The sequence below is a fragment of the Vicugna pacos genome, chromosome 7 (genome assembly GCF_048564905.1).
Source record: "Vicugna pacos chromosome 7, VicPac4, whole genome shotgun sequence".
Taxonomy (NCBI): Eukaryota; Metazoa; Chordata; class Mammalia; order Artiodactyla; family Camelidae; genus Vicugna; species Vicugna pacos.
Genome location: NC_132993.1, coordinates 40,652,297 through 40,672,195, shown reverse-complemented (window position 1 = coordinate 40,672,195; position 19,899 = coordinate 40,652,297). Strand labels below are relative to the sequence as shown.

The 19,899-nt window shown below is 44.8% G+C and overlaps 1 protein-coding gene across 1 annotated transcript in view; it reads left to right on the top strand.

Annotated features, from left to right (window-relative positions):
* GARS1 (glycyl-tRNA synthetase 1) overlaps positions 1 to 7,804 on the top strand; it is a 35,079-nt gene extending 27,275 nt beyond the window's left edge. Inside the window, exons 13-17 of the mRNA XM_072964729.1 lie at positions 584 to 669; positions 2,711 to 2,820; positions 5,198 to 5,291; positions 5,958 to 6,148; positions 7,510 to 7,804. Of these exons, the coding sequence (XP_072820830.1) occupies positions 584 to 669; positions 2,711 to 2,820; positions 5,198 to 5,291; positions 5,958 to 6,148; positions 7,510 to 7,635 (607 nt within the window). The 3' untranslated portion in view covers positions 7,636 to 7,804. The remainder of the gene's footprint in view (positions 1 to 583; positions 670 to 2,710; positions 2,821 to 5,197; positions 5,292 to 5,957; positions 6,149 to 7,509) is intronic.
* The last annotated feature ends 12,095 nt before the right edge of the window (positions 7,805 to 19,899 follow it).

The window sequence follows — 19,899 nt, the reverse complement described above, 5'->3', positions numbered from 1 at the left end:
GATATGAACGTAAGGCAGGCAGTGATTTGGCAGTGGGGCGGGATAATATTTTACAATGACATATCACACAGGATCATTAAACTTTTAAGCTGATTTTCATCAGCGTAAGTGTCAATGTTTATTTTGGAAATAGCGTGGGAGTTTTAAAATTTCTCTCTAAGATGGCAAGTTGGTCATTTTTACATTTGTTAGGACAATAGAGAAACTACTCTTGTTGCTGACAGGTCTGTTTCTGACAAATTTATTGTAATTATTCTAAAACTCTGTTTTAAAAAAAAAATTGGTTTTGGTTTGATCTCAAAACCAAAAGAATTGGTCTTTAAGTCACTTGCAGAATTTTATAAAACTAGCCACATTTCGGGGTGCCTCCCACAATACTGTTTGGCGCCATTGTTAGAACAATACTTAATTTGGTGTTTCTTATTAAATCACTTAAATTTTCCTTCCAATTTATATCTGGAGAGTTGACCAAGTTGTATTACACTTAAAATGAGAAACAATTTAGCAATCTTAAAACTCCTTTAAATGAAGGCATGTGGATACATATTTTCACTAATAAATACTGTGCTTTGTTTCTTTGTAGGGAATTTACTATTGAAACTGAAGGGAAAACATTTCAGTTAACAAAAGACATGGTCAATGTGAAGAGATTCCAGAAAACACTACATGGTAAATTTGTAAAAATAATTAAGAAACAAACTAAAAGCATTACTCCTTAAAGGTGTTTTGTTTTTTTTAAAGTTTTATAGCATAACCATTTTACAGAAAACTTGAAGAAGAAAAATAAATCCTTAATGCCACAGCCCTAAATTTGATGAACATGTTTAAGGCATTATCTTGGGCTTTTTTTTTTTTCCAAATTGTACTCATACTGAAGAATAATTTATAATGCTACCGTTGTATTTCCTATGACCTGACATACATATGAAGACTATTTCTTTGGGGCTGGAGGGTATAGCTCAGTGGTAGAGCACGTGCTTAGCACACATGAGGTCCTGGCTTCAATCCCCAGCACCTCCATTAACAAAAAAAAAGGAAAAAAATTTTTTTAAATACCTCTTTGATTAAAAACAAACATCTTATTTTTTTCTCTTTAAGGTAAAGTTCTTTCAGTTCTTAAGCAAAAGAGAGAATCACCCTTCTGCCTATTTTAGCAGATTAACTTGTTATAAGTAATTTAGATTTGTGATCTTTCATGCTTTTTTAAAAAGCAAGGAAGTAATTTTATTTTTTGTAGAACAAATTCTATGAATTGGGAAATGAGTATTTTGGAGACTGTGTAAAGGATGCTTGTGGATAATTGTAACTGAACTGAAACTCTTGGAAACTGAGAGTAGTGGGTATTTCAGAAGCTGCTGGCGTGGAGAGAGCAGGCATCCTTTCCCACTTGTTTTTGGCCTGTCTAGTTGTCGCCAGGCTGCTGTGAGCAGTTAAAGCAGTCTGAGCAGTGGTGGGAGGAAGCAGGGGGTCCCTCATGCTCTCTGGCTTTTTAGCCACCATCCGGAAGCTGGCTCAGAGCTGGACTTCACGTTGCAAGGATGCCGTGAAAGGATGGGCAGAAAATGCCTTGATCATAGTTCTAAAATGTTATTCTTATTTTTATCACACACAAAAGGAACAGCTTCTCTTTTCTTCCACATATGTGAGTTTTGGATTCCAGTTATCTCACTTCCCTTGAAACATAAACTTTCCAAGATTAGAGTCAGTTACCTTACACCTGGACAGTGCTTAGCATTGCTTCCTTTCTGAATAATAAGCAGTGATGAGTCCAGCTGCTGTGCATACCACAGGAATAGCGTCCCCGATGGGAGGAGCTGTGGGGCACCTGGCAGGTGTCTTTGACTGAGTACTGGTCCCTGAGCAGACTCTTCTCTAAGGGGCTCTTGACCCCAGGACTTTGGAAGTACAAGGGCAGTAACTTGGCTCTCTTAAGGAGTTCTCATCAAGACAGCAAGACAGCAAGTAAAATGAAAATCATACGATACTTATTCTATGTAGGAGCTGTTTTTGTTCATTTTCCCGGCTGTGGTGGTAGATTTTTAATTCTAGCAAAGTCTCATAGAAGCTCTAGAGTTTTCATGCTTTCTGCAGAGGTAAGGCAGCTCCCTGCTGTTCATCGCTTACCAACCGGGGAAGGAATACCCTGGTATATGAACAAAGAATTAAATTTTTTCCCCAGTTTTATTATGCAGAATTATTACAGTTCAACTGCCCATACACATTATATTGTATGTAAATACATATATACAGTACACTGCACATTTTCTTAGTTTTCATATATGTACTAATTACTGTTTCTAAGAACAGATTAGATCTTTAGATTTTTAAACTTACATACTTATCAAGGAAATAAAGCCAACTACAAAATAAGAACCAAGAGAATGCGGTAATCCAGTCATAACGGACAGTCAAATGTGCTTACACATATTCAAGGAATCAGAATAATAATTAGTTCATTTGTGTCCTATTATTATTGTTATTACTTTTTAGATTAACAAAGAATTAAATTCGGTGAAAAATTTTTTGACTCTAAACTTCTCTGCAAATGATCTTTAAGAATGTTCTGATTTCTTTGTCTTGAGGTACAGGATTGATTGCAACCCATCTAGAATAGAGATATTTTTAGGGCTAATAAGAATTCTTAAGAGAGGACCTGGAGTGCATCATGTAGGGTGTGAGAGAGTGCAATTGAATTTCCATGTCTTTGCAGTGGAAGAAGTTGTTCCCAGTGTAATCGAACCCTCCTTTGGCCTGGGCAGGATCATGTATACGGTATTTGAACATACATTCCACGTCCGCGAGGGAGACGAGCAGAGGACGGTGAGTTGTCCTGTGCAGGGTGCTGTTCTCTGCAGTGTCAATGAACGAAACCCACTGAGGGACGTTAAGACGACTCTGGAATGATCAGTTAGTCGTTAATTACTCTTAAGGTTAACACTTCCGTTTGCTTAACTGCCTACAAAGCAGAGCACCTTCTTGTGTTATCTCACTTGAGCTTTAGGACGTGTAGGTTGTTCAAGATGCCATTGTTTCAGTTGCATCCGAGTCCTGAGACAGGACGTGTTACTTTGAGGGAACTGTGTGTTGCATCAGTGGAAGGAATGGTACTTTCTGGATCTGTTTGGGTTTTCAGAAAATTGGGAAGGAGGAGATGGCTTCTAGAATTTGGCCAGACCAAAGAACTGTATTTATACACTGGTAAAGCATTAAAGAGAACCTTTTTAAACTGTATAGAATTGCCTAGGGTATTTTTGAGAGTAAAGGTCCTATTCCAAAGATACTGATTCAGTAGGTCTGGGACCCAGGGGTCTGATTTTTTTTTTTTTTTTGGTTTGTTTTAGAAGAACCCCAGGTGATAGCAGTGTGGGAGATTGACAGGTCATAAATTGAGCAGTAGTCTGTGAAGTATAGCCTTTCTTAGCATTAAAGTATTGCTAGAGATAAATGTTTGCAAGAAGATTCTGCAAATGTTGCAGAATCCTTGCTCTGTGTCATCCCCAGTCTCTCTTCATCCTGCCTGGCTTCGCCTTCCTCACCTCGCCTCTGTCTGCAGAAGTTACACTCTTTTAATTTATAGCTGCAGGTTTCTGGGAAAATCACTCAGAAGAAGAATGGCTAGAGAGGAGAGGCTTCATAGGTCAGATTAACCGAAATAAGCATTCTTACCTGCATGACCATCTGAAGCTGAGTGTGTACGTGATGTTGGACATCAGCTCTGTAGTTCTTTCTAGGGCATTTAATCTTGAAGGATGGACTGATGTGTTCCTGGCACCAGGGTTTTAAAAAGTCTGACATACTGTTGGTAATGTGTAGCTAATAAAGTTACTCTTTTATTCTCTGCCCTAAAGTTACATCTTCATTTCCTGACACTTAAGGAGTGGCTTTTTGTTCATTAACAGATAGTAAGAACCTGAGCTAGACACTGTGCAAACATAAAACGTGGTTCTTCCTGAAAACCTTTTAGCTATTCCTTTGAATCTAACAATATTGATATAACTAGAGTTTTCATAGAAATTTATAAGGGCTAAGAAAGAATAAATTAATTACTGTGTTTTATGAATTACATAGATTCTCATTGTGAAGAGAAATTTGGGTAGCTTGTGAGAAGCCAAAAATGTTTCTAAATTATTAACACAAAGTCCCTCAGTCCATCTTCCTATAAATTTGACATAAAAACATTGCTGGTGAGATAACCCCAAAATTATTTTTCTGTAAAGGAGGGTCCCCAATTCTCTCTCACATTAAATGGAATTCGCACAAGATGGAGGAGAGTAGTGGAATTCTGAGCGTTCCATGATTCAGGTGCCATATTGGTAGAGCCTAGGGTTTACATACAGCAGGATATTCACCATTGGCTGGCATTTATTTAAGGTTAATTAGGCTTTGGGGGCGCTAAACTGGAACTCGTGAAATTCATTATTTTTATGCGACCTATTCCTTCTGAATCCCATACTCTTGCCTTCAAGTGAACCTTTTGTACAAATACTATTTAAGAACTATCTTCAGCTCTTATTTCCAGCCCAGAATGGTAGACTGGTTTGCCTTTCATGGAATATCTTTGCTTCCTTTTATTTCTGAGTAACTCTGAAGGCTGTTTCAGGAGCAGTTTAGGAGGACTGTATTTTTCACTTGGGTATATGGCACATCTTTTTGTTTGTTTTCTACTATTTCTTTTGAACATGCATTTGTGAGCCAATTAAACTTTCCTGTTTTACTTAGTAAGGCTCATAGATCCTTCAGCTATGCTGAGTCTCTTAAAGGACAGAATGGGGCTTTTATCTGTTGACACTACCACTTACTTCTTGATCTGGGGGGGAGGTTCTTTAGGGAGCTCCGCAGAAGAAGCCAGGCTTTTATGTGGTACCAAAAAATTACCATCTTAGATGGTAACTTTCAGAATGCTTTCACATCATTTAACTTTTTTACAACGGACCTGCCAAGGGAGCAGCGCCGACGGTAGAGACCTCCTTTTTAGATGGAGAAACTGAGGTCCAGAGAGGTCGAGTTCACTGAGTTGGTCCAAGTTCAGAGCTGAAAACCAGATCTTTCTGATTCTAGTTCTGGTTATCTTGCTTCCTCTGTCTTGTCGCACTGCTTTTCCTGTGTTTTCTGGTATGTTGATAGTGCAGTTTGGACGTTAATGTTGAGATCTTTATACACTAACATATTTATCTATCTTTCTTTTTAAACCACCTAGTTCTTCAGTTTCCCGGCTGTAGTAGCTCCATTCAAATGTTCCGTCCTTCCACTGAGCCAGAACCAGGAGTTCATGCCGTTTGTCAAGGAATTATGTAAGCAAATCCAGTTGGGTAATCTCCAAGGGAACACTGTCAAGTAGATTGAATTTTAGGAAATGTCTCTTTTTTTTTTTTTGACAAAAATACGAATTGAATAAAGAATGGATCTGTGGTTTTAGCGTCCGCTCTTACTGCTGAGAGTGTGCCTGCTCAGGATGTTTTCTCCTAGCAGTTGAATGAGTCAAGGTGGGACCCAGGAGTCAGATTTAAAACATCCTTGCTTCTCCTGTTGACCCTGGTGCTCACTTCTGCAGGGGAACCCTAGTGGAGGGTAACAACCCCAGTGGATCTGCCACCACTGGACCCACCCACATCCACAGGACAAGGATCCTGGTGGTCATCTGCTGCGGCCCATGTGTTTCAGAGTTGGGAATTGGGAAGAGTTCATTGAACTGCCCAGGGTCCTGCAGGCCTCCTGGCCTGGGCTCTCAGTCTGATACTCGTTCCCCTGCAGCCACATGAGATGTAGGTAGGAGTGAGGGACTGGGCTCCAGCAAGAGATTAAACTGTCGGGATTTTTCTTTCTCTTGCAGCTGCAACTTATTGCTCTTTTGTGTCAGTCCCTTTTGTAAGTTTCCTGAGCTTGTATGACAACACTTAGCTGACATCGGGACTTCGTCCTTTTTCAAATGTTTAATTTACTTATTGTGTTTTGGATAGCGGAAGCCTTGACCAGGCATGGCGTCTCTCACAAAGTAGACGATTCCTCTGGGTCTATTGGAAGACGCTATGCCAGGACTGATGAGATTGGCGTGGCTTTCGGCATCACCATTGACTTCGATACAGTGAACAAGACCCCTCACACGGCAACCCTGCGGGACCGAGACTCCATGCGGCAGATAAGAGCAGAGGTGGCTGCCCTCTCTTTGGCACTTTTAATCTTAGAAATGTGTACAGCCTCCTTCTGATTTGAGATGGATTTTTTGTTGTATTTATGCTCCCCCCTTTTTTTCCTTTTTAATTTCAATCGTAAGTTTGTATCAGAGCACAGATTCCCAAATCCCTTTGGTTTAATTATGAAAATATTCATTAAGACTTCTCTAGTATTTTATAGCTATTTGGATCACTCTGGGCTCATTCTCTGACAGCTTGCTTTTATAGTTGGTTGGTGGTTTGGACAAGAGAAATATCCTAAGTGGTTGCTGCCATAGTTTTATTGGCAGGCTTTGGGGGTGCTTAGACAGTTTTATCTTTATATTTCTGCGTACATGTGTTTGTATAACTTTTTCATGTTGATTCATTCAAAGCAGTGAATAATGTTTTAGTCATCTTAATGAGAAGGGAATAATGGAGATGAGAAAAGGACAGGAGGGAAAGGACAGAGTGGCCACTTTAATTAGCCATCTGACTAATTTATTTTGAGCAAGTTTTTATTTAGAGTGCCTATTATGTGCTCTGCTTGATATAGAGAATTAATAATAGGGAAAAGAGAGGTGAGAGACTGCTTTTTTCCACAGGAGTGTGTAGTCTACTTCAGAAGTCACAGATTTATGGCTTGTCTTTTCACGAAGCCAGATCTGGCTGCTCTGAACCTAGGTTTGCATCGGGCAGGGGTTCTCAAAGTATGGGCCCTGGACCACTATCATCCTCATCCTCTTGGGACTCATTAGAAAAGCGAAATCTCCACCCTAGACCTACTAAATCAGAAACTGGAGTGGGGTTAGGGGTTGGAAAGGGAAAGAAGGTGGGCAGAACTGTTTTAGTAAGACCTCCAGATGATTCTGACTGTCACTCAGGTTTGAGAACCCCTGCTGGGTGACAGCCAACGTTTGGTTATGGCGGAGGGACAGCTGGCCCCCTTAGTTGCCGCTCTCCAGTTTCCCACTCTCCCTGGCTCCCTTCACGCGTGTTACTTGACTGACCACTGTTCTAAGAGGGAAATGTAACACACACTTCAGGTGGCACGGAGATGCTGAATAATTAGAAAAGGCTCTGTGGGGGAACTGAGTTATGCAGGGGAGCTGGCGGGCATTCTCTGGGCTGGAAGAGGGGCAGGAACCCGAGTCTGGAAGGAGGTGAGTATAATTAGGTAAAGAGGCTTCAGTGGGAGTCTCGAGGAACGTTGTGTGGGGCCCAGTTTGTAGAGGGATCCTGTCATTACGTAGACACTGACTTGGCGCTCTCTGTGGTTTCCCGAGTTCAGGGTGAATCCTCTTTTTGGCAGTCTGATCACGCTGGGTGATGCTGAGACTTGTTTCTCCTTTTACCCCAGGTCTCTGAGCTGCCCAGTGTAGTCCGCGATCTGGCCAATGGCAGCATCACGTGGGCCGACGTGGAGGCCAGGTATCCTCTCTTTGAAGGTCAAGAAACTGGGAAAAAAGAGACAATCGAAGAATGAGGACAGTTTGGGCAACTTTTGACCATTTGCGTGAATTAAAAAATAATTTGTCATGTCCACTTTACAAAAAAACAGCACTGCAGTCCCTCCCAGGGACTGCATTTTATCCTCAGTGGCTGCCTGATCTTACTCCCACAATTAAAGTTGAAGGAATTCTGAACAAACTTGTGATCTACTTGCTCGTGTTTGTGCATTTGCAAAAAAACAATTTCTCCCACCTTTGGGTAAACACACTTATACTTAATGTTAAACACAGTTAATACATTCTTTTAATTAACAACTTTATTCATAAAACCGTAAGATTCACCTGTTTTAAGTGTACAATTTGATGATGTTTTTAGTATATTTGCAGAGTTGTGCAACTGCCACCACAGGCCAATTTTAGAATGTTTCCAGTGCTCCAAAAAGAAACCTCATGTGCGTTTAGCATTGCTCCACATTCCAACCCCAGTCCCAAGCAACCACTTACCTACTTTCTGTGCTTATAGAGTTGTCTTTTCTGTTCTTTCTATTTTTCTGAAGAAGTGGTGCATTGTGCTAAAGAGGCAGCACCATGTAGGTGGACCTGCTTCTGGGAGCAGCTGAGGTGGGAAGGAGGCTGCAGGAGCGCTGGAGGAGGCGGCGTGCTGGGGTGGGGTCGGGCCATCAACCCCAGTGTCCTGCTGATGGAAGTCTTTGCTGTTCAGAGTCTCCAGGAGGGGGCGCACCGACAGAAGCCCTCTTCATTTTAATGCGTTCTTGTCTCTGCCTTGTCTGACTTAGCACTTCTCAACCATCAGCGTCTTGATTCTAGCCTAGTAGTTTTGTAGTTTTGGGCTCAGCTTTTGAGGGACTTCACTTCTATGATGTGTTTGTATAGAATGCTCAGAACACATGTGTTTATTTGTTAGGAAAAACAGGAATGTGTGAATTTGCACAACTCTTTATTAGCAGAGTTAAGACTGTCTAGAGTCCCAGCTTCTGACAGTAAAAGGCTCCCGAGTGTTTTCCTTTGTCTTGGGTGTGAAGAGCAGTCAAAGAATCCTCCAAGGGATTCTCTCATCTTTATCTCATCTCTGAAGATGCCCGCCACAGCACTGTCCATAGTAGGTAGTCAGTAAACTTTGGGTGAGTCTTGAATTTTTGAACAAACCTCTTGCGGAAGCCTTTTACTGAAGCGTACTTCTCTTCTGCCTGGTGCTTTTTAAGGTATTCGTTATTAAATTAGAAGGAACTAGATTTTAAATAAACTTCATTTTCTAGGGATTCCTTTCACCTCGATTCCGTATAAGGCAGCTCTTAACTTGGCGTGTAGTCTAGCGTTCTCACATGGGGGTGGGAGGTGACTGTCTTGACTTCTTCCCATTTACTTCCTTTTACAGTGGGCACCTCCGTAGTCAAACGGTCACCACCGCCTCAGACATTGTTACGAGCTCCTTAATTGGAAAAGATATGTTAAATGCACAGTGGGATTTACCCACTTTGGATCATAAAGGTATCGGAACAAAAGCTCTCTTCACTTTTCATTAGTCAGTACATTCGTCATGAGTTAAATGCTGGATATTAATTCTGCAAGCCCTCCCGTTCTCTGTTCCTCCCCCTAGATGCAATGTATGATTTCTCCCGGGAGAACACACCCTGTCTCTAAAGTGACTCATGACCTGAGTGGGGAAGACGGGCCAGCAGCAGAGCTCTCTGGTTCTGTTCGTAGCATGTATGCTTAATTCTAAGCACAAGCTGAGGAAGAGCTGTTTTCTAAACAAAGAAGCTCTTTACACACCAGAGTTGTGTGCCCACATCCCTCTACTGTTCAAGCTCAATGTGCGTTTAAAACCAGGGTCTTTCTGGCTTGATGCTCTGTGAAGCCCTTTCTTATTTATGTATTTGTGTGTATCAAACGGGCTCGCTCAAGAGCTGGATAAGTAGCACTGTCTCTCAGAGAAGTGACACCAGTTCTTCACTCTCCCCCAAAACAGGGGTGGGGAACCGTCTAACTGGTAAACATGGAATGTGCATAAACACAGTAGTTTCTTTAAAACTGAGGTTGGAATTCAGGGCATTCAGTCAAATACGAGGAGGAGGTATGTCCAGAGAGATGGTCTGGGCCTGAGTTCTGCAGGAGTCCAGAACCTTAATATTGCTTAACCACTCATGATAGTAAAAATACTGATTATAGATGAACGTTCCAGAAAGGGAATTCATTGCCAAGCCATATAAATGTAGAAATGAGCTTACTAGCCGCATGGCATGGTACTAGATATGTCAAATATCTAAATTCTTTGTGACAATAATTTGCAAAATTATTTTAATAAATGACATTCATTCTAGAACTTTGTTTACTGTTCTTTTAACTAGTATAAACTTAGGGTAATGATAATGACTGTCTTAGTCCGGGGGGTCTATTCAGGAGAGAATCAGATATAAATTTGGAAATAAATCCAAATTCTCTCTGGATATAGCTGCACTTAAATTAACCTCCTAGCACCAGGAAAGACTATTAATCTTATCTCTTGGGTGGGGCTAGATGGAGATGTTTTGATAGCATTGCTTACATTAGAGCTCTGCACCAGCATCTTTGCTGATAGTCTGACTGTGTGTAGGCAGGTTTGGTTTATTTGTTTGGCATTTGGCGTATATCACAAAGAAATAACAGTTGAAGAATGGATGAATAATTTTGCTGTGCCTCAAAATTCACCTCTTGTTGTCTCTTCAATAATTCTTGGTTATTGGGCTGCATCTAAGCAGTAATTATGTTAAGACCATGTGGAAGGAATTAATGTCTCTTCCGGAAACTGGGGAGTAATTTGGGAGCTTCACCAGGAAATGCCTGAGAGCAGTAGCCTGTGGCCCCGCACCCCCACCAGGAGCTCCTCTTGCGCTGGTGACGAGCTGTTCTCCCAGCTGGGATGGCACAGCTTCATTACATGTTAAAGGACACATCTTTTTAAACCTGTTGCAGCAGTGAAAGAGTTAGGGCAGTAGTTCTCAACCCTGGCTGCACATTAGAGTCACTGGAGCTTTAAAAAATACTCCAATTTAATGAGGTTTGATGCCTGGGCGGCAATATTTTGAAAGCGCCTTAGGAGAACCACTGCTATAACGGATCCCTCAGCTCAAGCCATAAAGAGCCTGAACCCCCTGGGGTGGGGAAGTGTCTGCTGAATGAAGAGTTTCTAATGACAACAGCGGTCAAGTTGTCAACACCAAAGTTTCCAGAAAAGGTGAATTTAGAGGGCACTGCTGTGTTGCTCCACCGAGGTGACTGTAAATGTGCTCTCACAAACCCTAATCATCTGGACAGTTCGTATCCTGCTTCTCTTGCCTAGTGTTGGGGGATGAATTCCTCTCCTCTGCCCTCCAGGCTGGCCGCCCGGCTCCCCAGGACTTCCACTGGAGTCGTAGCACAGTGTTTACAGGGAGAAAGGCATGTTTGCCAGGTGCCTACCACGTGCCAGGTTGTGCTCTAAGAGGGGTCCTATGTGTTCTCTCTTTTTACCTTTACAATTACTTAAGGATCATCACTAACCTTTTACATAAAAGGAAAAGGAAGCAGAAGCTTTATAAGTTCACTCAGCTAGTAGGGGGCAGAGACAGTTTCAAACCAAGTTCAAAGTACATGGTCATACCTACTCTGCTGCCATCTGTGGCTCTGCTAGTTTCTACCTTCTGTGACTGGGGATGAGGATGACTTGAGAAAGTGTTCCCTGAAGGGAACTAAGAAAATCTTGCTTTAAGAACAGAAATACTCCAGGGTATTCAGCCTCAGTGAATAAGGAAACCCACATGCTCTCTGACAGCCATGGAAACTTACCGTCTCAATCGTAAGGGAAGCTCAAGCTCTTGCTGTCAAAACAGCTGACCTTGAGCTGAGCATCGGCTTAGTCACTCAGTATCTTAGCATCCTGGAGTTGGCTTTGTGGCTAACTGGACAGGCTCCTCGCCTCTAAGGGACGAGGTTCCGGAGGAGCCTACATCTTACTTCCCATCCTAATTGCACCTGAGCCTTACTCAGTCACTACAAAGTTTAAACAGTTTGTTTCCATCAAGAGATGCTTATAACCTTGCCCTTCAACTCAAGACCTGCTTGACCAACCACACTCTGGAGTTTGTAAAAGCAGGTTCTCAGCCAGGTTAGGAAGGCTAGTTTTATCAGCCATGACTTATTTCAAGAGAAGCTGTGCCTGTGACCTCTCTCTGAGGAGGGCGATGCTAGCACGTGGGAGGATGACGGATGGGGCAAGAAGACACCATAGGCTCACTGTTTGGCTACAGAAGTGATATTTTCTGTCTTCATGAACTCCAGTTTCTGTCCTCAACCACTAACTTTGCTCAGTGCCCTATCTAGCTGAATTTTTCATCTTCTTTTTTTTTTTTTAAATTGAGTTGGGGGTAATTAGGATTCTTTATTTTTAATGGATGTGCTGGGGATTAAACCCAGAGCCTCATGCATACTAGGCATGTGGTCTACCACTGAGCTCTACCCTCTTCCATCTTCTCATTTCTCTTTCTCTTCCTCTCATCTGGCCCTTGCTCATCTTCCTACTTTTATCTCTTGTCCACTGTTCAACATTAGCCCATTTGGGGTATTTACCATACACACACACACACACATACAATATAATTTTTAGTTGGCATCAGGAGGTGCAGAGCATTCCTGTTTGCCTTGATATGAAGACATAGCAAAACCATTTAGGCATCATTTGTGAAGTCATTTAAGATTCTTTTGCCCAGGTTAGGGCACGTGTCAGAACAGAGTCAATGGTCCAAGCCGTTAGGGCATAAACATGTGCACAGTTGCCTGACGTATGGGGCTGGGAGAAGTGCTAAGAGAGTTATTATACAAGGAACCCTAAGATAGGGCTCTTGCTTGGAGAGGGGAGAGCTGAGTTGTCACCTGAGTCACTTGGTCCTTTTGCTATTCTCCCTGAGACTTAATTTCCTTTTCTGAAAGCTCAGTGGAATGATTTCAGCTTTTAGTAGGTCTGTCCACGAGATCCCCCTCGCTCCTTGGTGTTAGCATCAGCGCTGACTGAGTAGGAGGCGCCTGTCCTTGGCCTGAGTTCTTTGTGCTTGTCCACAGTTGGGTTCATAATCAGTGACCATTTTCGTTTTCCTGCCTAGGTACTGTCAGAGCAAAAGACAGACTTTGGAGGCAAACACATCCACATGTGAACAAACTCAGACACACAGGTGGTGTTACCTTGGGCAATTTGTTGAACCTAAAGCTGACCACCCTTTACTATTAAAGAAACTATGTCCTCATTGAAAAAAAGAAAAGAAAAAAGCCCCCATCAGCAGAGCTTTAGGCAGGTGGACCTGTGTCAGGCCCAGCAAGGTGGCTGGCTCTGTGCTAAGTGAGAAAGCTTGATTTTTTTTTTTTTTAATCTAAGGTCACTCCAAGCTGGCTAGAGAGGAGACTGCAGAACTACAGCTGTGGACACTGGCTGCAGAGACCCAGTCCTGGGTCATGTGCAATTGGATTTCCAAGAGAAAAGGGCCTGTTTAATGAGGAAATGCACACTGGCTGGCTGCTGTGTGGGAGCCCAGGTTCTGTGGACTGTGCATTCTGGGGGCAGGGACAGTGTGGTCACGATGAGCCTAGGGAATCCCTCAGAGAGGCCATCATTTTTCTTGTTTCTTTTAGTGTTGTCCCTAAAGTGCACTTTCTTGCCAGGTGAAGCGCTGGACTGGTTGCTTTCCTCAGAGTCTTCCCTTTGAGAAGGTGAATTTATAAGAACCTTGTATCCAGTGAGACAATTAGATAAGCCCTCAAGGTGTGGGAGCTGGGATGTGAGCAGTGGGATTTCAGCTTCCCTGGGTGAGCTCACTCAGGGAGCCATGATGTTGCTGGAGCGGCGCTGTCTGGGGCTGTGTGCTGGAAATCATGGGAAGTGGATTCCAGCCCTGACTCTTCTAGACAGAAATCTAGCTGTGAAAGCCCTGCTCTAACCCTCCACAAGACCACTGTCCCAAGCCACAGCCTGAGCCTGAACCCAATGGACGTTTCATGAGCTTGGGGCTGGGAAGAGAGAGCCTTTCCCTCTTTGGGAGCCAAAGCGCTCTGCCCTCCTCTTATAACACTCAGGTCTTGGTGCAGAAGGAGGCCCAGGTAGAATTTTTCCAGCCAGTGTCTGCATTTGTTGGGTCTTAAAACTCAATCACCAATAATTAGTGCAGAAGTAGTTATGCTAACTGAAACAATTTAGGCTAATTAAAACCTTTTTTGGCTCATCAAAACCCACTGTTCTGCTTCTGAGTGTGAGTTAATTGATAGTGAGATTAAGCACAATGAGATTATGGGAAAGAATAAAAAGCACCGACAAGCTTTAAAGAATCTTTGTGAACATTCTTTTTAAAATTGAGGTCAGACCTTCCATCTTTCTCAAAAGAATTCTGAATTGAACTTGCAAACTGGTCCACACCATTAACCTGTCCTCAGGGTTAGTGACACTAATGCCAGTCTTGACTTCTCTCTCTCTTCCATGCCACATCCAGGCCATCAAATCCATCCTCACTAGATATTCAGAATCAGGCCACCACCCTGGTCCAAGCCACCGCCATCTCCCAACTGGTCTCTTGCCAAAGACTTATCTGAACTCTGCTGTACCTGCGCCCCTTCGCAATCTATTTCACTCCCAGTAGCCAGAGTGGTCCCATTCTCAGTAGCTTTTTTTTCACTCAAGAATAATACCTGTGTGAAACCCCCCACCAAACACACACATGTGCACACACACACTCACACACAGACTTCCGTCCTGTTGCCCCAGCACACCCAGAAGCAGGCCCTCGGCCCTCGCTGTTCATCTGTCTGCAATGCTTTCTGCATCCATCCTTACACCCTCTCCCTCACTTCCTTCTGGACTTGGTTCACGGGTCACCCCAGTGAACCCTCCCCCAGCCATTTTATCTGCAGTTTCAATGCTGAGCCACACCCTCATCCCCCCACAAACATTCAGATCCAAACATACTTCATACCCCATTCCTGTCCTCTTTAGCACTTAACACTTAATAGCATATTTTACTTCTTTGCCTTGTTTAATTTTCAGTCTCCACATCAGATGGTAAGTTCCATGACTGGATTTGGGTCTGCTTCATGCAAGGCTGTCTCCTCCCTTATGCTCAGGGGAGGGCCTAGCACTTGGCAGGCACTCAAGAAATACTTGAATGACTTCCGAACGCATTTTCTCCAGGGCAGCTGCCACATTCAGTATTTGTGTAAAAACTGCCATTTCTGAGGCTCAGAGCCAAAGCAGGGTACTGCACACGACCTCTGCACACAGCACCACCTCCTGCCCAACCCTCTGCTCCTCACTCCATTTAAGGAACCAGCTCACCTCCCCTCGGGGAGTGAGCAAGGGCACCTGTTTCTTATTTTCACTCCCTTGTGCTGCAGCACAAGTCCCAGTAAAGCCTTCCCTGAATTTCTTCTCTGGCCCCTTGTCAATTTCTATTGCTTAAAAAGTCCAAGGACCCGGGTCAGTAACAAAAGATTGTATACATTCAGTGGTTTTCAGGTTCATGCTTTTGGAACCCTTAGTTCAAATGAAATCTCTTTTGGAACGCTGACATCTCCTGGGTGCTGGTAATTCAGGGCAGGGAGCAGACAAGGCCCTGCCCTCACGCCCTTCAGCACCTGCTGGAGGAGACTAAACCTTACACGCAGTAGGTAGGTGAACTGGCCAGCAGTGAGGCCTCTGGGAGAGAGGAGTCGCCCGCTGCAGGGGAGGTGGGTGCAGAGCGGGACACAGCAAAGGAAGGGCCTCACGTGCCAGCAGCTCCCAGGGCTCTCCCGTGTGAGGACCATGGTTAAAAGTGCGAGTTCTCACCTCCTGGGATCGTGTGTCAGGAGGTCTGGAGTGGGCGCGGAAACCTGTGTGGCTTTAAATGCCCTGGTACCTCTAATACACGCGCAGCCCTGAGCACCACCAACGCAGGGAATTCTTATTAGCTAAATTAGAGGGGTTTAATTTCATCCTGAGGCCAGGGGCTTTGAAACTCGGGTCCGTGGTTCCTTTGAGGATTTCTGTAGAAACTTCACGCACCATTCAATACACTGTACTTTTGCAGTACATACATTTATATTTTTCTAAGGAAAAGAATCCATCAGGTTTCCAAGGAAGGATTTTTTTCTCCTCATTCCTTCAGGTTCAAAGACCTTAACATCCAAGCCTGCATGTTGAGGGTGTGGGGGAGAGCCCAGAATGTGTTTCAGGTGGAGGAATGAGATGGATTTGGAGACGCAGGGCTAGGGGAGTTAGTTTGCTTAGAAACAAGTGGCACAGACCCGCAGTGCACCCTTCGGAAAGCCCCGAGAGGACGAGTACTTGGATTGCGCTGAAAGAATAAGAAGGGAAGGCGGCAGCTGCAGGGTCCCTGGTGGGCCCACCACCAGCCTTCCCCAGGGAACTGGAGGCCCGAGCTGGGGGATGCAGGAAGAAATGACAGGTCTTTGAATTTCTCCGCCTTCTTGGGCAGACGGGCCTCCACGGGGATCCATGATGCCCAATTGTTTATCAGGATTGGGCCTCAGCTAATTAAGAATCACAATTAATTACTGGGTTGTATTTACAGCAGAGACTGAGGGACAGTTCTGTTCCAGAGCTAGAATCAGCTCGTCCCTGTCCCTCTCTGCTTCCCATTTGTCCAACAGGCAGATATCCGGACTGGTCTCAGGTTGCAGCCTCGGAGGTTCCCTTCTATGCGGGCTCTTTCCAAAGTGCAGTAGCTAACATTTGGAAGTTTGTGTGGACCTGGCTCTCATTCATTTACTCAAGCAGCATTTGTGGCCCCTACTATGTACCCAGACAAATGTGGGGTTTAATAGCGTGATCATACAGAGTTGACCGTTGAACGACGTGGCTTTGAACTGCGCAGGTCTGCATAGATGGATTTTTTTTTCCCACTAAATGCGTGCTGCAGGACTACACAATTGGAGGTTGGTTGAATCCCCAGATGTGGAACCGCAGACATGGACAGCTGACTGTAAGTAATACGCAGCTTTGTGACTGCCTGGGGTTGGTACCCCTACCCTCCAGCCTGGTTCAGGGGTCAACTGTAGCTTATTGTCCAAACCAGGACATTTGTGAGGGTGAGAGTGGTGCTTTTAATTACACCAGGACAACAGGTGTAAACCTATATGAGCTGGGGCAGACCTGGTCTTGTCACCCTACCTGGAACTGGTGAAGGGTGGGCTCATTGTCCACCCAGCAGGAAGTCGGGACCCACCGAGGCATGGGGCCCCTCGGGGCGGGATGAATCTGTGGACACCTGCAGGAGAGTCCTGGAATGATGTGGAGGCCTTCCTCCTGCAGTTTTCTGTCTACATGTGGAGTGGAAAAGAGGGGGTGCCCTCAGCCTGGGCACACACAGGGGTGTCCTCAGAGCAGTGGGCCCCTGGCCAGGCTCCCTGGCTGCAGGGACCGCTCTTTTCTACCGAACTCCCTCTGACCCTGGCTGAAATGTCACTCTGGGAAATGACACCCCTGAGGCCTTGTAGACCCCAGACATGCCTCCTTGTGGCTTCAGTCATGCAAAGGAGACAACTTGCCGTTCACCTGTCTCTCCTGTGACAGCCCCCTTCTCACCCAGCCATCTCACTGCACCTGCACCCCATCTGCCCAGGGGGCTCTGAAGGTGCTCAGGAAGGAAGAATAGCAAACTGTGCGAGTCTAGGTCTGTGCTGTCCGGGAGCTCCAGGACCTGGGTTGGGGGACGTGGGAAAGAATTAGGGGAGGGTGGCTGAGGTTTTGTGTGCCATAAACCTTGTCTGGCTGGGGGCCACCATGGGCATGGGCTCAAAGATGCGGCAAAAGCAGGGGGCTGAGGAAGGTCCAGCTGCAAGAGCGGACTGAACCCCTTCTCCCCACGAGGACAAACAGAAATGGACACAGAAATCCATTCAAGTAGGGATGCAGAGCACAAATTCCTTTTTCCTGTTTTTACCTTGTACTGTTTGGGAGCCATCTCTTCTCAACTAGATTTTGAATTTCTTGAAATGGGAACCTGTCTTATTCAGTGTTATTTCCATACCTGGCACACAGTAGTACTCAGGGAATGACTGGCATGGATGTGTGTCCGTCCAGTGTCTGGGTCCACCTCTGTGCGTCCCTAGGAGTCTCTTTGTGTCCATATGAGCCTCCCTCTGTGGCCCCTGGAGTGTTTGCCTCGTCTGTGAGCCTCTATCTCTATGTAAGTCCACATGTTGGCAGTCAGTTTCTGCATATTAACTCTACCTTAAGTCCGTTTTCTGTTCTGCTGCTAGTTCGTCTCCTCCACAAGAAACTGAGGTCTGGAGCCTTCGTCACCACCCCCACCCCCGGGGTAGCATCTCTACATGGGCCCTCCCAGCAGGGAACTGTCATCCTCGCCTTTCAATTTCTACCATCACCTGCCACACCTGCAGACAAACTTGTCACTTATAGGCTCATACCGCAGCAGGCACTTTGGGGCCCCACATTGATGGTGGGTCGGGGATGGCAGCTGTGCTGGGGACAGGGCTCTGTCTGTGGTCTTTTACTGGCAGTGGGGCTAGAGGGCTGGTGTGAAGACAACCCTTGAGGTCTCAAGTCTTCCTCAGCTTTGTAAATTGGGGCAGGGAAGGGTTAAACAGGGGTCTGGGAACTTGCCTGCTAAGGAGTCTGTTAATGAGGCCACTTTCCAGGAAGGTCTGCAGGCGAGGAGCTGCCTGCACTGAAGCAGACGCTAACGAGGACTGGCTTGGCTGCGAGAAACAGGGGCCGGTCGAGAGTGGAGGACCCAGAGGGTCTAGTGGCACTGGTGGCATTTCAAAGCCAGAGCTCAGCGGGGGCCGTGACAATGGGCCCCAGTAATGAGAGGATGCAGGGTCAGCACAGGACCGAGGAGGGGCCTCTCCAAACTGCAGAGGGAGCAGGTCAAGCTGCCTGCTGCACAAGGGTTAGCCACTTCGGGGACTCTGGGGCAGGCCCTCCAAGGGCAGCCCAGGCAAGTAATGAGCGGTCCGCACCTGAGGGGCAGTGATGAGCGGTCGGGACTTGGCACTGAGGCTCCACGGAGGACTGAGTTCTCTGCGTTCCTCTGATGAGCACTGGTCTCCTCAGGCAGCAGGGCTCTCTAAGTGGCCTCTTGGGGCGGAGTCATTTACAGCTCCTTGCTCTACAGCAGTCCTGATGATGCTTATTATGGAAGCAGCCAAAAGCACGCCTCTGAGTGTGCAGTTAGACTTTCCAAGACCTGCAACGGTTCAGTGTCTTAGGGGCCCACGAAGTCTGGGCTCCCCACCACTCCCACTGGCACAGAAGTGAAATTGGGCACCCCAGTGCATCTCACGCTATGCACAGCCCAACGCTTAACCCACCCATCCTGGCCCCAGCATCAGCGGGGCCCCCAGGTGCCCATGCTGAACCATGGAAGGAGTGTGGTCCCTGGGCAGCCCTTGACAAGTCTGATAATTTTCAATTCACTTTTTCCAGTCTTATTTAAAGAGGACTTAATCAAGTGGCCAGCTGACAGATCATTTTTGATGATATATCACTATGCAGTTTTTGGCACGCATCTCGGGATTTCAGAAAATTGGGTGACATCTACTTATTTGTGTGAAAAGGGTTCTCAGCATGTAGAGCTGTAAAAATGAAAAAAAGAAATGATGCTGACTGAGTCCTGATTCATCCATAGATTCATGAACAATTAATTTCCTATCTCTTTCGCTAAAATGTCTTTTCAGTATTTTCCTTTTTAGGTTTAATCATTACTTATAAAAATGTTTAGTATCAATGTTGTTTTAAGAAATTTTATATTACCTGTTATATCAAAAATGGTTGTAATGACTCAATCCATAAGATTAAAAAAAACCTTTAGAATCTTTGGTGACAGGAAATTAAATATTTCAATTTCTAAGTATATTTTATGGCAGAGAAGTATGATAAAATGAGCAAAGACTTTCAACCATAAAAATTGCTGCATTAGTAAAAAAAAAAATTCGATAGGGGGAATGGAATGAAAATACAAGTTCAAAGAGAAAAAGAAAAACTTAAAATTTCCACCCGTTAAGGAAGGGTAGGTTGTGTGGTTTTCTTCATTAGAGGAGGGTGAGCATGAAATCACTGCTGTGTTTGGATTCCATATGATATATTTTAAAGTGCTGTGGCAGTTTTATTTTAAAATGTAAATATTTACCTAATGCCAGAAATCACATCTTTCACAAGTTTTAAAACTTACATAAAAATATTAGATATCGGGGGGAGGGTATAGTTGAAGTGCTAGAGCGCATGCTTAGCATACACAAGGTCACGGATTCAATCCCCAGTA